Source organism: Megascapheus bottae, chromosome 10, assembly GCF_031878675.1.
Source record: "Megascapheus bottae isolate mThoBot1 chromosome 10, mThoBot2.hap1, whole genome shotgun sequence".
In the NCBI taxonomy this organism is placed as follows: domain Eukaryota; kingdom Metazoa; phylum Chordata; class Mammalia; order Rodentia; family Geomyidae; genus Megascapheus; species Megascapheus bottae.
The window spans coordinates 34,587,377-34,602,561 of NC_143518.1; the positions used below are offsets into that span (position 1 = coordinate 34,587,377).

Here is a 15,185-nt window from a genome sequence, read left to right on the forward strand (position 1 = left end):
CGGCGGCGGCGGCGGCGGCGGCGGGGCGCTCCTCGCGCCCTGCGCTTTCGGCCCGGCCCGGCGCCCACCTCCCTCCGGCCTCGGCCCCCTCCCCGCTGTGGGCCTGGGTGCCGACTGCTTCCGAGCCCTCCCCTTCTGGGGTAGCCCATCTTTGTAGGCCAATTACCTCCAAGAGCTCATTTCCAGATGTGGCCGAGAGGAAAAGCCCAATCTGGGCGTGTCACAGACCTCCCGCCAAAACAAAACAAAACAAAAGGGTAAACACCCTGGCCACCGAGGTGGAGGAGGCACCCAGGGTGGCGCGCCAGCCCGCGCTGGGGACGGCTTCTGTGGGTGACCCCCATATCCGCCACCCTTCCAGACCCAGCAAGCACCCTCAGAGAAATCTCCTGCCCCACTCCCATCGGGTTAATCCGGTTTTCCTCGGTGGAGACCCACAGTGCAGAAACAACCGCACCAGAACTGTGATCCTCATTCTCTGTGGACAAAAGGTTTTCTTGCCTTGGAGGCAGTTCTGTCCGTCCCCAAGCCCAGTCCCAGCCTGGCCACCCACCTACTTGTATAATTTTCCCACCCTGAGGCTAGAAGAAGCCTTTCCCCCAGAGCTCCCCTGGATAATAGGGTCCCTGGGACGGAGCCCACCAGCAGTGTAGCAGGGTGGAGCAGACAGACCGGCGGAGTGGCAAAGACAGAATTCTTCGCTGCAAAGAGGAGAAAGCCAGACTTCTAGCCTGAAAATTGACCTAATGGGAACCATACCAAAGGGTGGGGCCAGATAGCTGGCTGTGGGAACTGACCAAGACCTAGAACAGACAAGGACCAGAGGCTTGGTTCCCTAACCCTTCACATTCCCCTCGATTCTCTAGGCCCTCTCACCCTCTATTGTTTAAGTAAATGAGGTGGTGACGGGAGGTGGGGACTGCATTTATTTGCCCTGAGATAGCCTAGGAGAAACTCAGGAAAGATTTTGAGCTGCCTGTCCCTGGGGGCAGCTTGAGCTGGGACTGGAATGAAGACTCCTAGGGGGCTGCTCGGGACACTACATCTTTTGTGCCTTCTCCCTGCTGCCAACACCCACACCCACATCCATACACACACACTGTTGCTGCCACTCTAAGGCCCTTTGTCTTTCACTGCTTAGTCACCCCCTTTGTCCTCATCTCAGATGGGGGAGGGAAAGGGGCATCTGGTGATAGCTCCTCTTGTCCCCGTCCCTTCTTGGTTCACATCTTTTGTCTGCCTTCTCTAACCTCAGCCTCCTCCACATAAGACCAGGGTGGTTCAGTGCATGTGGTGGTGGGTCAAGAGGGGTGTCTGGTAGTCACAATAGAGTAGGTGATACAGGAAATGATGGGCACCAGAGTATTAGTGACCTGAGCAGGAAGGGAGGAGAAAAGGAAGTATTCTGGCGGATATGATTTAGGAACAGGAGGTGACAAGGCGGAAGGTGAATTAGGGAATGGAGGCAGGGAAGGTGGTACCCCCTCTGGGAAAGGGAAGGATCTGTGGACTGTACACTCTTTCCTGGGGATTTCCTGGGGAAACCAGTGGCCCTGGGGTGGGGTGAGCAGGAATTACCCCTTTTCTGAACCCTTCCTTGCCTTTAGAATCCACCCTAATACCTATTTTCTGAGGCCAATCAAGAACCAAAGGAATCATTTGCTTCCTTTTTCTAACACCTCCCATTCTCATCAGCCACTCCCCTCACCTCAGGGACTTGACTCATGTTTCTCCTAGTACCCTAAAATGCTGCCTCCACTCTCCCCACTCCATGAAGAAATAAAGAAAAGTCAGAGATTGCTAGATATTCCAGGAACTCCTCAGGGCAAGGTGGGGCCAGAAATTGATCAAAATTAATTCTGGGTTCCTGAGACAACAAGTCTTTACTGTGCTAGGAGGTGACTGATGTAAGACTGGAAGATGTGTATATGGAAAAGAAGGGGTAAGATAGTTGGCTGTGCATAGAAGAGCCAGGACCCTAACAGACATTAATAGGATCTGAGCCAGTGAATTGGAGAATCAGGAATTGGAAAGGGAAATCTTTGGTTTGAAAGGCTCTTCTGGACTTTAGAGGAAACAAGGGTAGTGGTAAATTAAGAAAGGGAAGCCTGAGGAAGAAAAGAGACATTGGAGGAGATAACCACCTTGGATCCTCCTTCTATAAAAAGAAAAGTTTGCTGGAGCACTGGGGGCTTACACCTATAATGCTAGCAACTCAGGCTGAGATCTGAGTATCACAGTTCAGAGCCAGCCTGGGTAAGATAGTCCCTGAGACTCCTACCTCCAATATCACTAAGAAGCCAGAAACAGAGCTATGGTTTAAGTGTAGAGTGCCAATCTTGAGCACTGGCACAAATAATAAAAAGAAAAGTTGTTAATCCTCCTGCCTGGCTGTCTACCACCTCCATATGTCCATTCCCGCAGAATCAACCACCTTGGGAAAGTGAACTCACTAACTCCACTCTCTCTGCTTCCTGTCCTTCGGCCTCCTCTTTTCTCTCCAGCTGCTCTGTCCTATCATGAGCCATGTCACTGTTTGGTCCTATCATAAACCATGTCAAACTATCTTTTACTACTTCTCTCCTTTCTACCTTCCCTCCCTCTTTCATTTGTTTAATACTGGAGATTAAATCCAAGGTGTTAAATAAACATGCTAGGTAAGCCCTCTGCTACTTGAGCCTTATCTCTAGCCCTTTTGTTTCTATTCTATATCTATTTATTTATTTATTGCCAGTCCTGGGCTTGAGCTCAGGGCCTGAGCACTGTCCTTGGACTTTCTCAAGGCTAGAGCTCTACCACTCGAGCCTCAGCACCATTTCCAGCTTTTTTCTATGTATGTGATACCGAGGAATCGAACCTGGGTCTTCGTGCATGCCAGGCAAGCACTCTACTGCTAGGCCAAACTCCCAGCCCCTCTATTTTATTTTTAAGATAAGGAGTTCTACTGCCTTAGCCTGTGCTGGTTTTAAACTTGAAATCTTCCTTTTCCCACTTCCTCCAAATAGGTGCAAATTAGACTTATGTTCTTACCCAGCTTTCAGCTACATACTTTCTTTGTTCTTCCCTCTTCATGCTTTACCCATTTCCTGTCCTCTTTTGACCAGAAAGCCCACTCAGTTCCCTTAGCCCTAGAAATCATCCTTTGAGGCAAACGGCAAAACATGAGGAAGGGCAGAAAGAAAGGAAGGGCAGGTTAGACAGGAGTAGCAGGAATTCTCCAGAACAGAGTCCTATCTGTGAATCCTATCTGCCATTCCCTTTCCCTGAATCTCTATCTCCCCTCAAGCTCTGTCCTACCAAGAAGAGACAGCTGAGGTCTGATTGTGGGATTTGGAAAAAAGCTATGTCATCAGCTGGCTCTGTGCCTATAATCCATCCGGCTGCTAGATTTCCCTCCCTTGGGCAAATCCACCCCCCCCCATTCCTTTTAAAGAAAACAAAAACTAAGATTTTGGGAAGCAATGATACATCTGAGTTGCACTGACAGAGCTCCCAGCTGAGTAGCGTACAGATCAGCCAATCATAGAAACTCTGAGATGCTTAAAAGAGCTGGCGGGGAGAGAGGCTAGGGAGAGCCCACAGAGGCACAGACACAGCAGAGACAGAGGACAAGAGAGAGAGAGGAAGGGAGCGAGGGAGAGACAGAGAGAGCAAAACGGGTCAGAGAGCACAGGCACAGAGGTGAAGCCAGACAGTCATACAGAGGGAGAGAAGGAAGAAGCTGTGGAAGACACAGGCAGAAAGAGACAAAGATCTTGGAAAAGAGGGCACAGGAGGAGAGTTTGGAGGAGGCAGACCACTGGGCACCTTTCCTAAGGGCTGAGTTTTCTCTATTTTCTCACTGTCTCCAACCCCTCTGAAAACTCTGTCTCCAGCCTTGGCAGAAGTCCAAGTCCACAGGCTTTTGAGAGAAGCTTTCCACAGCTAGGGTGTGGAGGACTTTGTGACCCAAATGGCCTCAGTCCCTCCCAGCTGGAGCACCCATGCCTTGTCCTGGATGGGCTTCTATCCCAGGAGGGGCTTGGCGGGGTGCTGGCTACCCAGAACCCAGGTCCGCCTGCTGCTTCACTCAGTGCCTCTCTCCCTGCCACCACTGTGGCTGCTTCTGCCGCTGCTGGCCTCCCTCCTGCCCCCAGCCTGGCCAGCCAGCCCCCTCCCCCGGGAGGAAGAGATCGTGTTTCCAGAGAAGCTCAATGGCAGTGTCCTGCCTGGCTCAGGCTCCCCTGCCAGACTGTTATACCGCTTGCCAGCCTTTGGAGAGATGTTACTACTGGAGCTGGAGCAGGACCCTGGAGTGCAGGTGGAGGGGCTGACTGTGCAGTACCTGGGCCGAGCACCTGAGCTGCTGGGTGGAGCAGAGCCAGGTACCTACCTGACCGGCACCATCAATGGAGATCCGGAATCAGTGGCATCTCTGCACTGGGATGGCGGAGCCCTTCTAGGGGTACTGCAGTACCGAGGAGCTGAACTCCACCTTCAGCCCCTGGAGGGAGGCACCCTTAACTCTGCTGGGGGGCCTGGAGCTCACATCTTACGCCGGAAAAGTCCTGCCAGCGACCAGGGTCCCATGTGCAGCGTCAAGGCACCTCTTGGGAATCCCAGTGCCAGTCCCCGAAGAGCCAAGGTAAGCAGTCCTGGAGTCTATGTCCTGCCATATCTGTCCTACTGACCCCTATTCATTGTCTCTCCACCCACTTCCACTTCTGGCTATTCTGCTGCCTTCTCTCTGCCTGCCTTTCTCTCTAAGTTTCTGGCCACTCTCTGCTTTAGCTCTTCTAGCCAGACCACCAAGCTGTTCTAAAGTTTCTCTGAGGTGGGTCAGATGCCCTAGACTGGAATGACCTTTCCTTCCCTCCCTCCCACCCCTTCTCCTGTTTGGCCATTGACATCCCTTTCTGGCATAGTTAGTATCCAGTAATAAAGCTATTCTAACAGACCACTAGCCTTGGCTCTTTTCTCTGCCCCACTCGTTTTCAGGCTCCCCCCCAGCCCCCCGAGCTACAAGAGTGAGGTTTGAGGCTCAAAGGATTGTCCTCTGGCTTCTGATGCTGTCTTTAAAACGGTTTTGGCAAACTGCAAACCAGAACAGGGCTGGCCAAGAAAGGAAAGGCATCCCATACCTCCTCCCGGTCAATCCCCTTCCCACACTGTGGACTGCCTGCAAGCTGCCTGAGACTCCATCCTTTCCTCCCTCCCACTCCTGGGTCTCCCTACTCTTTCCTTCCTTCCTCCCTCCTCCCTTTCTAGCTTTAATCCAGACCAGACGCTGCTCCCTCCACACCCGCCACGCTGAGATCTGGCCCTGGCCCTAGCTGCTGACTGAATTGTTCCTCCAACCGCACAGGGCAGACACGTTGCAGCCTAACCCTCTAGCCTCAGTCCCACAGGCCCCAGCCAAACTTAGGCCTGGGAGACCCCAGGCCTTCCTCCTGGAAATCATCCAAACTGCTTTTTAACTTTGAGGCCCACACGGTCCTGGGATGTAGCATCCCTTTTTCCTCCCCTTCTCAGACCAACAGCTGATTTCTCAGCTTTTCTTACCACAAAAGGCCTGGGACTGGCGATGGGGGAGGGAGGACCCAGCCCCTTCAGGAATCTTGTGGGGTAAGCCCAGCTGGCTCTACTGAGTTCCAGACCCCGGAAGTGAGGGAGGGAAGAAACTATGAATGGCTCTGGGAAGCTATTTCAGGATCTTCCTCTCCCTTTTTCTCTCCAGCGTTTTGCTTCACTGAGTAGATTTGTGGAGACCCTGGTGGTGGCAGATGACAAGATGGCAGCGTTTCATGGTACAGGACTAAAGCGCTACCTGCTGACAGTGATGGCTGCAGCGGCCAAGGCCTTCAAGCACCCAAGCATTCGAAACCCTGTCAGCTTGGTGGTGACTCGGCTAGTGATTCTGGGGTCAGGTGAAGAAGGACCCCAAGTGGGACCCAGTGCAGCCCAGACCCTACGCAGTTTCTGTGCTTGGCAGCAGGGCCTCAACACCCCGGAGGACTCGGACCCTGACCACTTTGACACAGCTATTTTGTTTACTCGTCAGGTGAGGCCACCGGTGGGCACCACACGCCAGGCACTGCACAGTACCAACTTGCACCATTACAGAAATGTTGCCTGGCCCCAGCCACACTTGCTATGTGGCTCTCTGGGCTCTGACAGTGCTGTGTACTTCGATTCTTGATCACCTCTAAATCTGGATCATAGCTTAGTGGACCCAGATATCTTGGCTTTCTATGCATTTTCTATGATTCTTTCGGCAGGATCTGTGTGGGGTCTCCACTTGTGACACACTGGGTATGGCTGATGTGGGCACTGTGTGTGACCCGGCTCGAAGCTGTGCTATTGTAGAGGATGATGGGCTCCAGTCTGCCTTCACCGCTGCTCATGAACTGGGTAAGGTGGTGATGTAGGGGAGGTGGGGAGAGTGCAAACGGAAGTCCCAGGGTATTCGTTTCTTCCTCCTATTCAGGCCTGGGTCTAGGGCTATAATTCTCTGCTATAGACATATAAAAACATAGGTTTTCCTTTTAAATAGGATAACATGTAGAAATTTACTCTGCACTGTCTGTATGTGCATGTATGAAATGTGTTTGGAGGGAGATTCAGTCGGGCAGTAGGAGTTCAGGATTGGGAATGTTGGCTGAACTGAGAAATAAATGGAGATAGATCTTCTCTTTACAAAACAAAGAGTAATTAACGACTACATACAGAGCATCAGAAAGGGGCTGAATGTCCATAGTTGCAACCAGACTCATGATGTAATGCCCTGAGGGCATACAGATGAGACCCTTAGACAGGAGCAGGTCTTCTGTCCTCACAGGCCATGTCTTCAGCATGCTCCATGACAACTCCAAGTCGTGCATCAGTCTGAATGGACATGGGAGCACCTCCCGCCATGTCATGGCTCCTGTCATGGCTCATGTGGATCCTGAGGAGCCGTGGTCCCCCTGCAGTGCCAGCTTTATCACTGACTTCCTGGACAATGGCTATGGTAAGAGTACACTGACCTTTCCCTGTTCAGGAGTCAATTCCTGACCCTCCACTCTACCCTCACTTCTATCACATTTCTCAAAAGCCACATTGACTCCTCCAAGTGTGCTTTTCCCTCTGTGTGGGATGGGGGTGAGAAATGCTGCTGTCTTTGTCTGGTTCCCTTTCCTACCAGAGTGGATTCTACCACCATAGGAGGTACATTTTGGCTGAGTAATCAGAATAGAGCTCTGAAAGGCTAGAACTGTCCAACCCTGGAATAGGCTGGCTATGAAGGAGCCAACTACCTTGTCACTCAGTGAAGTCTAGAAGAACAGCAGGATGATGGCCTTTGGGCAGAGTTCTCAGTAAGAAGCAGACTCAAAAATTCTGTAGTGACCCAGGTACCAGGGACTCATGCCTATTATCCCAGTTACTCTAGAGGCTAAGATCTGAGTATCATGATTTGAAGCCAGCCTGGGCTGGAAAGTCTGTGAGGCTCTCATCTCCAATTAACCAGCCAAAAGCCAGAGCTTTTGGAGCTGTGGCTCAAGTAACAGAGCAGCAGATTGGAGTGAAAAGGCTGGGAGACAACACTTATGCACAGAAATTCTGTGATGGGAAAGAATAGATGGAAAGATTTTTGCTCTTTAGGCATATACAGGTGTGTGACTGTAAGTTACTGATAGATGAATTAGGTATAAACATGGCAACTACCTCATAGGTATTTTGCCATGATTAAATAAGATAATGCTGGCCAAGCATTAAGCTAATATCACCACATAATAGGTATTCAACTAAGCGTAATTGCTATTTGAAGTCTTATACAGCTCTAAGATTCCCCCCAACCCCCACCCCCGAGCCTAATCTTTCAACTAGCAATACTAAACATTCTCCTTAGGCCCTTGCTGACTCTGTGCCTCAACTCCCTTCTCAGGGCACTGTCTCTTAGACAAGCCAGAGGCTCCCTTGCATCTGCCTGCAACTTTTCCTGGCAAGGATTATGATGCTGACCGCCAGTGCCAACTGACCTTTGGGCCTGACTCCCACCACTGTCCACAGCTGCCACCACCTTGTGCTGCCCTCTGGTGCTCTGGCCACCTTAATGGCCATGCTATGTGCCAGACCAAGCACTCGCCCTGGGCCGATGGTACTCCCTGCGGACCTGCACAGGCCTGCATGGGTGGCCGCTGCCTCCACGTGGACCAGCTTAAAGACTTCAATGTGAGATCCAGGGCAGGGGTGGGAGTTAAGGGACATAGGCGTAGGCCTGGGATAGAGTGTATCTATCCCATTCCTCTCTTCTGTGCCTCTGCAGGTTCCTCGGGCGGGTGGCTGGGGTACCTGGGGACCATGGGATGACTGCTCTCGGAGCTGTGGGGGTGGTGTCCAGTTCTCATCTCGAGACTGCACAAAGCCCGTGCCTCGGAATGGTGGCAAGTACTGTGAGGGCCGTCGTACCCGTTTCCGCTCCTGCAACACGAAGAACTGCCCAACAGGCACAGGTGAGAGGTGGGAAGCATGGAAGCATGGCTACCCTTGGGAAGAAAAGACAGAACAAAGACTCACACTTGAGTGTTGGACTAAGATGCTGCCGCCCCCGCTGCGAGAGGAAGTGACTTTAGTCCTTTTTTTTAATTTTATTTTTTTTAATTATCTTTAGGAAGTTGTACAAAGGGGCCGGGAGTTTGGCCTAGTGGTTAAAGTGCTTGCCTAGCATGCATGAAGACCCGGGTTCGATTCCTCGGTACCACATACATAGAAAAAAAAGCCGGAAGTGGTGCTGAGGCTCAAGTGGTAGAGCTCTAGCCTTGAGAAAGTCCAAGGACAGTGCTCAGGCCCTGAGCTCAAGCCCAGGACTGGTGCAAAAAAAAAAAAAAAAAAAAAAAAGAAGTTGTACAAAGGAGGTACCATTAAACAAAGCAGTTTAGTCAGACACTGGTGGCTTCACACCTGTCACCCTAGCTACTCAGGAGGCTAAGGATCTGAGGGTCATGGTTTGAAGCAAGCCTGGGGAGGAAAGTGTGTGAGATTTTTATCTTCAATGAATCACCAGAAAACCAGAATTGGTGCTATGGCTCAAAGTGGTAGTGCACTAGCCTTGAGTAAACTGCAGCTCAGGTACAGCACCCAGCCTCTAACTCTGACCCCATGGCCAACAAACAAAAGCAGTTTGTTTATGAATACAATGCATCTTGATCAGTGGTGCTCCCTCCAGCATTTCCACCTCCCAACTTTAATCATGTAATACTGTCCCTAGAAGTCTGTAGAGGAGGGAGAGTCCGTAGATGACTGTAAGGTTCTGCGAGGTTAGGTAGGAGTGGTTTGTGGGACCCTGTGAGAAGGAGGGATGGATTCTGACTGTCCATTTCACCCCATACAGCACTGACCTTCCGTGAGGAGCAATGCGCTGCCTATAATCACCGCACTGACCTCTTCAAGAGCTTCCCAGGGCCCATGGACTGGGTGCCTCGATATGCAGGTGTAGCCCCCCAGGACCAGTGCAAACTCACCTGCCAGGCCCGGGCACTGGGCTACTACTATGTGCTTAAACAACGGGTGAGGACCAGAAGCCCCAAGCTCTATTTATACTCATATAAATAGATTACTCTGCTTTCTGATAACAAAAGAACTCCAAAATGACACCATTGCTAGCATTCCTACAGCCATGCCATGCTAGCCCTAAGGTCTCATTTGTCCATGGGTATGAGGTATTTGGGAAACAGACTCTCAATAATTGGCCTCTAAGGCTGTTCTAGCCTATGCTTTTCCCCTGCTTTTTGCTGCATCTTGTACAATAATTATTATTATCATTATGATGGAAATCACATACAAAATGAAGCTCATCCTACACACAATCCACATCTCCTAATCCATCTAACTTTTCTGTTGGGACCTCATGGTGAAAATGCCATTGCATGACCTTTTGTCTAAGTTCTCGACTCTACTTTTCAAATGGCAATCATGGCCCTATTTAATTCATGTACCATGAACTCAAGGCTTCCCATAGATTGACATCTGGGCACAGCCGCTGTTGAAGGCTCCAGAAAGAGAAACAAGCGCCAGCAGCATCATGTGGCGGTCCTCTTTCTCCTCTAACCTGTGAGAATTCTGCCCTCTAGTGTCCTTCTGGCAGCATTACCATTTGGTTACCATTTAGTTAAGGGTTTGGTTTTGGGACTCAGACCAGAAATTACCACCTTGGCTCCTGTTTACCATCTGTGTAATCTTTGAACAAGTTCCTAGATCTTTCCAAACTTCAGAGTTCTATCTCTAGAAATCTTTAAAAGCAGTTTCATATTTGTAAAATATTTACTGCACCACCTGTTTCACACTGAGTACTCTGAAAATGGAAGCTTTTATAATTATTATTATTATAACTATGATAACTCCCTACAGGCTGGAGCTCATTTTATACAGCATTCACATCTCTTATCCATCTTTTCCTACTCCCTTTCCTTGAAGAGACTTGAGCATCTGTTTGGGTCACCAAGCCCTCCTGAGTTAAGAATCCTTTTCTATGTTCCCTTCTCTTCTCCCTCAGGTGGCAGATGGGACTCCCTGCTCCCCAGACAGCACCTCGGTCTGTGTCCGGGGCCGCTGCATCCATGCTGGCTGTGATCGTATCATTGGCTCCAAAAAGAAGTTTGACAAATGTATGGTGTGTGGCGGGGATGGTTCTAGCTGCAGCAAGCAGTCAGGCTCCTTCCGAAAATTCAGGTTACCTCACTATTTTTTTTTTCCTTCTATTTTTTTTGGTCTTTTTTTTGGTGCTTTTCTGGGTCCTAGGGAAACAGAGGTGACTCAACATTATTTAGTCTAGAAGAGAGATAGATGATTAGGCAGTAAACCATCCCATATGTTCAACAAAGGGTGGCTTGGGGGTGGGATGAGAGAGCCCCTATGGACATCAGGGAGATGATCTCAGAAATAGAAGAGTAAGAACTAGACAGGCACTAAGGAAGTGGGGGCGGCTAGCGGGGCACTTCAATAAGAGGTAATAAACCCAGGTGCTGGTGGCTCACGCAGGAAGCTGAGATCTGAGGATTGAGCCTAGCACTGAAGTCCGTGGGACTCTTTTCTCCAGTTAACCAACACAAGACCAAAAGTGGAGCTGTGGCTCTAGTGATAGAGTTCTGGCCTTGAGTTGAAGAGCTCTGGGACAGTGCCCAGGCTCAGAGTTCAAGCCCCATGACTGACCAAAAAAAAAAAAAAAAAAAAAGAGGTAATAGGTGTAGATAACTATCCAGAGATATGAAAGAGGAGGTATTTGCATGTAGCTGTGATCTGGGCAGTACAGTTTGAGGAGACAGACCTATCCACAATGCACACATGTGTTCCCCCTTCCTCACCCCCACACATCACAGAGCTGGAGGGGAAAGGAGGAATTCAGGAGATGCTAAGTGCCTCATTTACTTTCTCTGTACAGGTATGGGTACAACAATGTGGTCACGATTCCTGCTGGGGCCACTCACATTCTGGTTCGGCAGCAGGGAGGCCCTAGTGTCCGCAGCATCTACCTGGCCCTCAAGCTCCCAGATGGCACCTATGCTCTCAATGGCGAATACACACTAATGCCCTCAGCCACAGACGTGCTGCTGCCTGGGGCAGTCAGCCTGCGCTACAGCGGGGCCACTGCAGCCGATGAGACCTTGTCAGGCCATGGGCCGCTGGCTCAGCCTTTGATGCTGCAAGTCCTGGTAGCTGGTAACCCGCAGAACGCACGCCTGCGATACAGCTTCTTCGTTCCTCAGCCCGCCCTTTCCACACCACGGCCCCCGCCCCAGGACTGGCTGCACCGTCGAGCACAGATCCTGGAGATACTTCGGCGGCGCTCCTGGGCAGGCAGGAAATAACCTCTCCAACCCGGCTGCCCAAGCTGGGCACCCGGGCCTCATACTCAGCAGGGAGAATGAGGGAGCTCCTGCAGCTCCCTCCCTACAGTGGGGAGGAGTGATGGGAGTGAGTCCCCCCTCCTCGCTGTCCTAAAGAGCAGGCTGGCCCTGCCCGGCTTTCCTGCCCGGGGAGGCAGTGATGGGTTGGTGGATTGAAGGGGGTAGGAGACAGCGCCCTATGTAAACTGCCCCCTCCGCCCTGCGGGTCAAGGGAGGGAGGGGGAAGGGAGAATGGGTCCTGAGTCCCATTTGTATTTATTATTTATTCATTTTTATTTAGCACCTGGGAAGGGGATAAGGACTAGAGCCTTAGGGGAAAAAAATGGATTCCTATCCCTTATAGTCCCAACCTGGCTAGGATAAGCATAAATTGTGTGTGTGTGTGTGTGTGTGTGTGTGTGAGAGAGAGAGAGAGAGAGAGAGAGAGAGAGAGAGAGAGAGAGAGAGAGAGAGAGAGAGAGAGAGAGAGAGAGAGAGAAACTGCATGCTTATGAATGAGGTACAACTTGCCCTGCTCTGCTCTCTGTGAATAATATTTACTAGGAAAGGGAGAGTCAAGGCAAGGTCTTCAGGGAGTGAGGAATTATCACATTTTAAAAATATAAATTGAATTATGTTATTTATATACTCCTTTTGGAGTCGGACAGATGTGGGTTACACCTTGGTCCCATATCTCTGAGTGTGTTTTCTAAATTGACAATAATAATATCTCCTTTAGAAATTTGTTGTTATAAGGACTGAATAATGTAAATAAAGAACTAGCACTCCTTAAGTGCACAACAAATGAGTGTTGCTCTTGGTTATTATCATTCACCCTTCAGTAGGTCTGCAAAGTACTAAAAGGTTTCAGATATTCAAGGAAGGAGTGCCCATCCTTACCTCTGCACTCAGTTCCTTTGACAGAACGCTTGTCTTGGATTCTGAAGGGCTACCAGAAAAAGGACATTTGTCTATCTCCTCTGTATGATGCCAGTCAAATGAAGGGGCTACAGTAATGCTTGTCAGGTGTAGTTGACAAGAGCATGAATGTATAAAAATAACAAGAATCAGGGCCGGGAGTTTGGCCTAGGGGTAGAGTATTTGTCTAGCATGCGTGAAGACTCCAGTTCAGTTCCTCAGTACTGCTTACATAGAAAGAACTGGAAGTTATACTGTGGCTCAAGTGGTAGAATTCTAGTCTTGAGAAAGCCCAAGGACAGTGCTCAGGTCCTGAGTTCAAACCCCAGGACTAGCAGAAATAAATATATAACAAGAGTAACTGATTCAACACAAATAAATGTTTTGTTGATAGGTGTAGGACTGATTGTTCTTCTAGAAAGAGCCCTGGAGCAAAAGCTGGGGGGGGCATCTAAATTTAAGCATTGTTGTAGTCTTTTAAATGAGATGAATAATATCTACTACCATAGAGTTGTTCTGAGAAAAAAAGTTTTAGTATTTTCAAATGGTGAGGAGTTACCTTTATGACTAGTGAGTGACTGGGGCAGTGTCTCTAGAAGCAACCAGTTTGAACCTAGCAGATTTATTTCAAGAGGTGAAATTTGAATGGTGTGCAAAAAGAACAGAGTTGGGGAAGAAATGTAGAGGAGGAAAGGAAGAAAGATTTGAGGTGCCAGGTGCCAGGTGTTCAGTGGTAGCAAAAGGAGACTAGGTTGCTAGAATATCTCTACTTTTTTTGTGTGAGAAGGCTTTGCTTGAAAATATAACTAGGTTATGGACATGGTCTTAGAGATATAAACATAACTGCATAGACATAAAAATCTATGATGGGATATATACTCTAAAGACGTAATGTTTTATTATATAGATTAATACCTATCTATGACATATAAATCCTCAGCTTAATTTTAATTATGTCCTAAAATCTATGTGTCAGTGATTGCATATAGAGATTCCCTTCTTGAATACTTGTTTGTTAAGCATGACATTTGAAATATGATGTAAAAAATCAGTGTTAATAAAATCTTTAAGAAGGAAAGAAAGAAAGAAAGAAAGAAAGAAAGAAAGAAAGGAAGGAAGGAAGAAAGAAAGAAAGAAAGAAAGAAAGAAAGAGAAAGAAAATATACCTAGGCAGCCAGCACCAGTGGCTTACGACTTTAATCCTAGTTACCCAGGAGGCTGAGGTCTGAGAATCAAGGTTCTAAGCCAGCTCAGCAGGAAAGTCCAGGAGACTCTTATCTCCAATGAACCAGAAGAATCAAAATCCGGAAGTGAAGCTATTGCTCAAGTGGTCCAGTGTTAGCCTTGAGCACAAAAGCTCAAGCAGTGAGGAGCCTGTAAAAACTTGGGGGTGTGAGCAGCAGAAACAGGATGACCTCCAGTAACTGAAGAATAGGCTACATGTGGAGTAAGGGAGTAGTTATATGAAAAGAAGATCCTGAGGTGATGATTTTTAAAAAGGGAGGATGTGAAAGCCAAAGACAACTCACTCTTCCAATGCAGCCCTTTCTGGGATGTCAAATATGTGTACAGATGGGTTTGTGGAGCTGAGAAGCAGATGTGGAGGTTTCAGCATTTGTATGTACACACTGGAACTGCACTTGGCTAATCAAGTTCTAAACCAGGCAAATCCTTACACAGTGCCTGTACTTTACACCACCCAGAACAGTGTCTGCTCCCTAATCATCAATAAACAAAGAAGTGACCACACTCCTCTCTCCAGTAAACGTGTCTCCACTGATGTGTTTGAGCCCTGGTATATCCTGTGCCCCCCACCCCAACAACCAGGCAGCAGGAGACAGGATCAGAGAATGGAATGAGACCAGAGTGACATTCAACTGTTTAATCTAGATAGCAAAACTAAGCCTTGACTAATACATTTATGGGTCTTAGTACACTATGAGTTCATGGTACAGTAAGCAGAGCTCTATGGTAAGTTCAATGACAAAATACGTCATTATGGAAGTAAGTAAACTGATGGTTTTCAGGAGGAGGTTGTGTGCTCTTTCCCCGACTCCCCATGAGAAACAATGGACAGTACAAGGAACCATAAGATAAGGGCAAAATGAACTGCAGAGACTGAGCCCTGGAATTAATGGACTATGAGAGTTAAAGAGGGTGAAACTTGGTTGAATTCTGAGGAGAAGGTAATTAAGATAGCTCTTTTCACATTTCTTTAATGCTCTTTGGAAATTCACACTTTATAAATCACTTCCATATATATATGGAAGTGATATATATATATATACATATATATAATTTTAAGAAGAACTTTTTGCTCACTGTAAAGAATTCTTACTGGCAGAAATTTTTCCCCTTCAGAAAGAGATTGAGTTTAGAAGATGTATATGTGAATGGCTGGGAACATACAGGGCTACAGAATAAAAA

The 15,185-nt window shown here is 48.6% G+C and overlaps 1 protein-coding gene across 1 annotated transcript; it reads left to right on the plus strand.

Annotated features, from left to right (window-relative positions):
• The first annotated feature begins 3,472 nt into the window (after nucleotides 1-3,472).
• Adamts4 (ADAM metallopeptidase with thrombospondin type 1 motif 4) lies at nucleotides 3,473-12,625 on the plus strand. Its single transcript, XM_090339808.1, has 9 exons — nucleotides 3,473-4,624; nucleotides 5,717-6,040; nucleotides 6,258-6,390; nucleotides 6,818-6,988; nucleotides 7,904-8,190; nucleotides 8,285-8,471; nucleotides 9,350-9,525; nucleotides 10,511-10,686; nucleotides 11,396-12,625. Exons 1-9 carry the CDS (start codon nucleotides 3,953-3,955, stop codon nucleotides 11,820-11,822), a joined length of 2,553 nt encoding a protein of 850 aa, XP_090195934.1. The 5' UTR covers nucleotides 3,473-3,952; the 3' UTR covers nucleotides 11,823-12,625.
• Nucleotides 12,626-15,185: the final 2,560 nt, after the last annotated feature.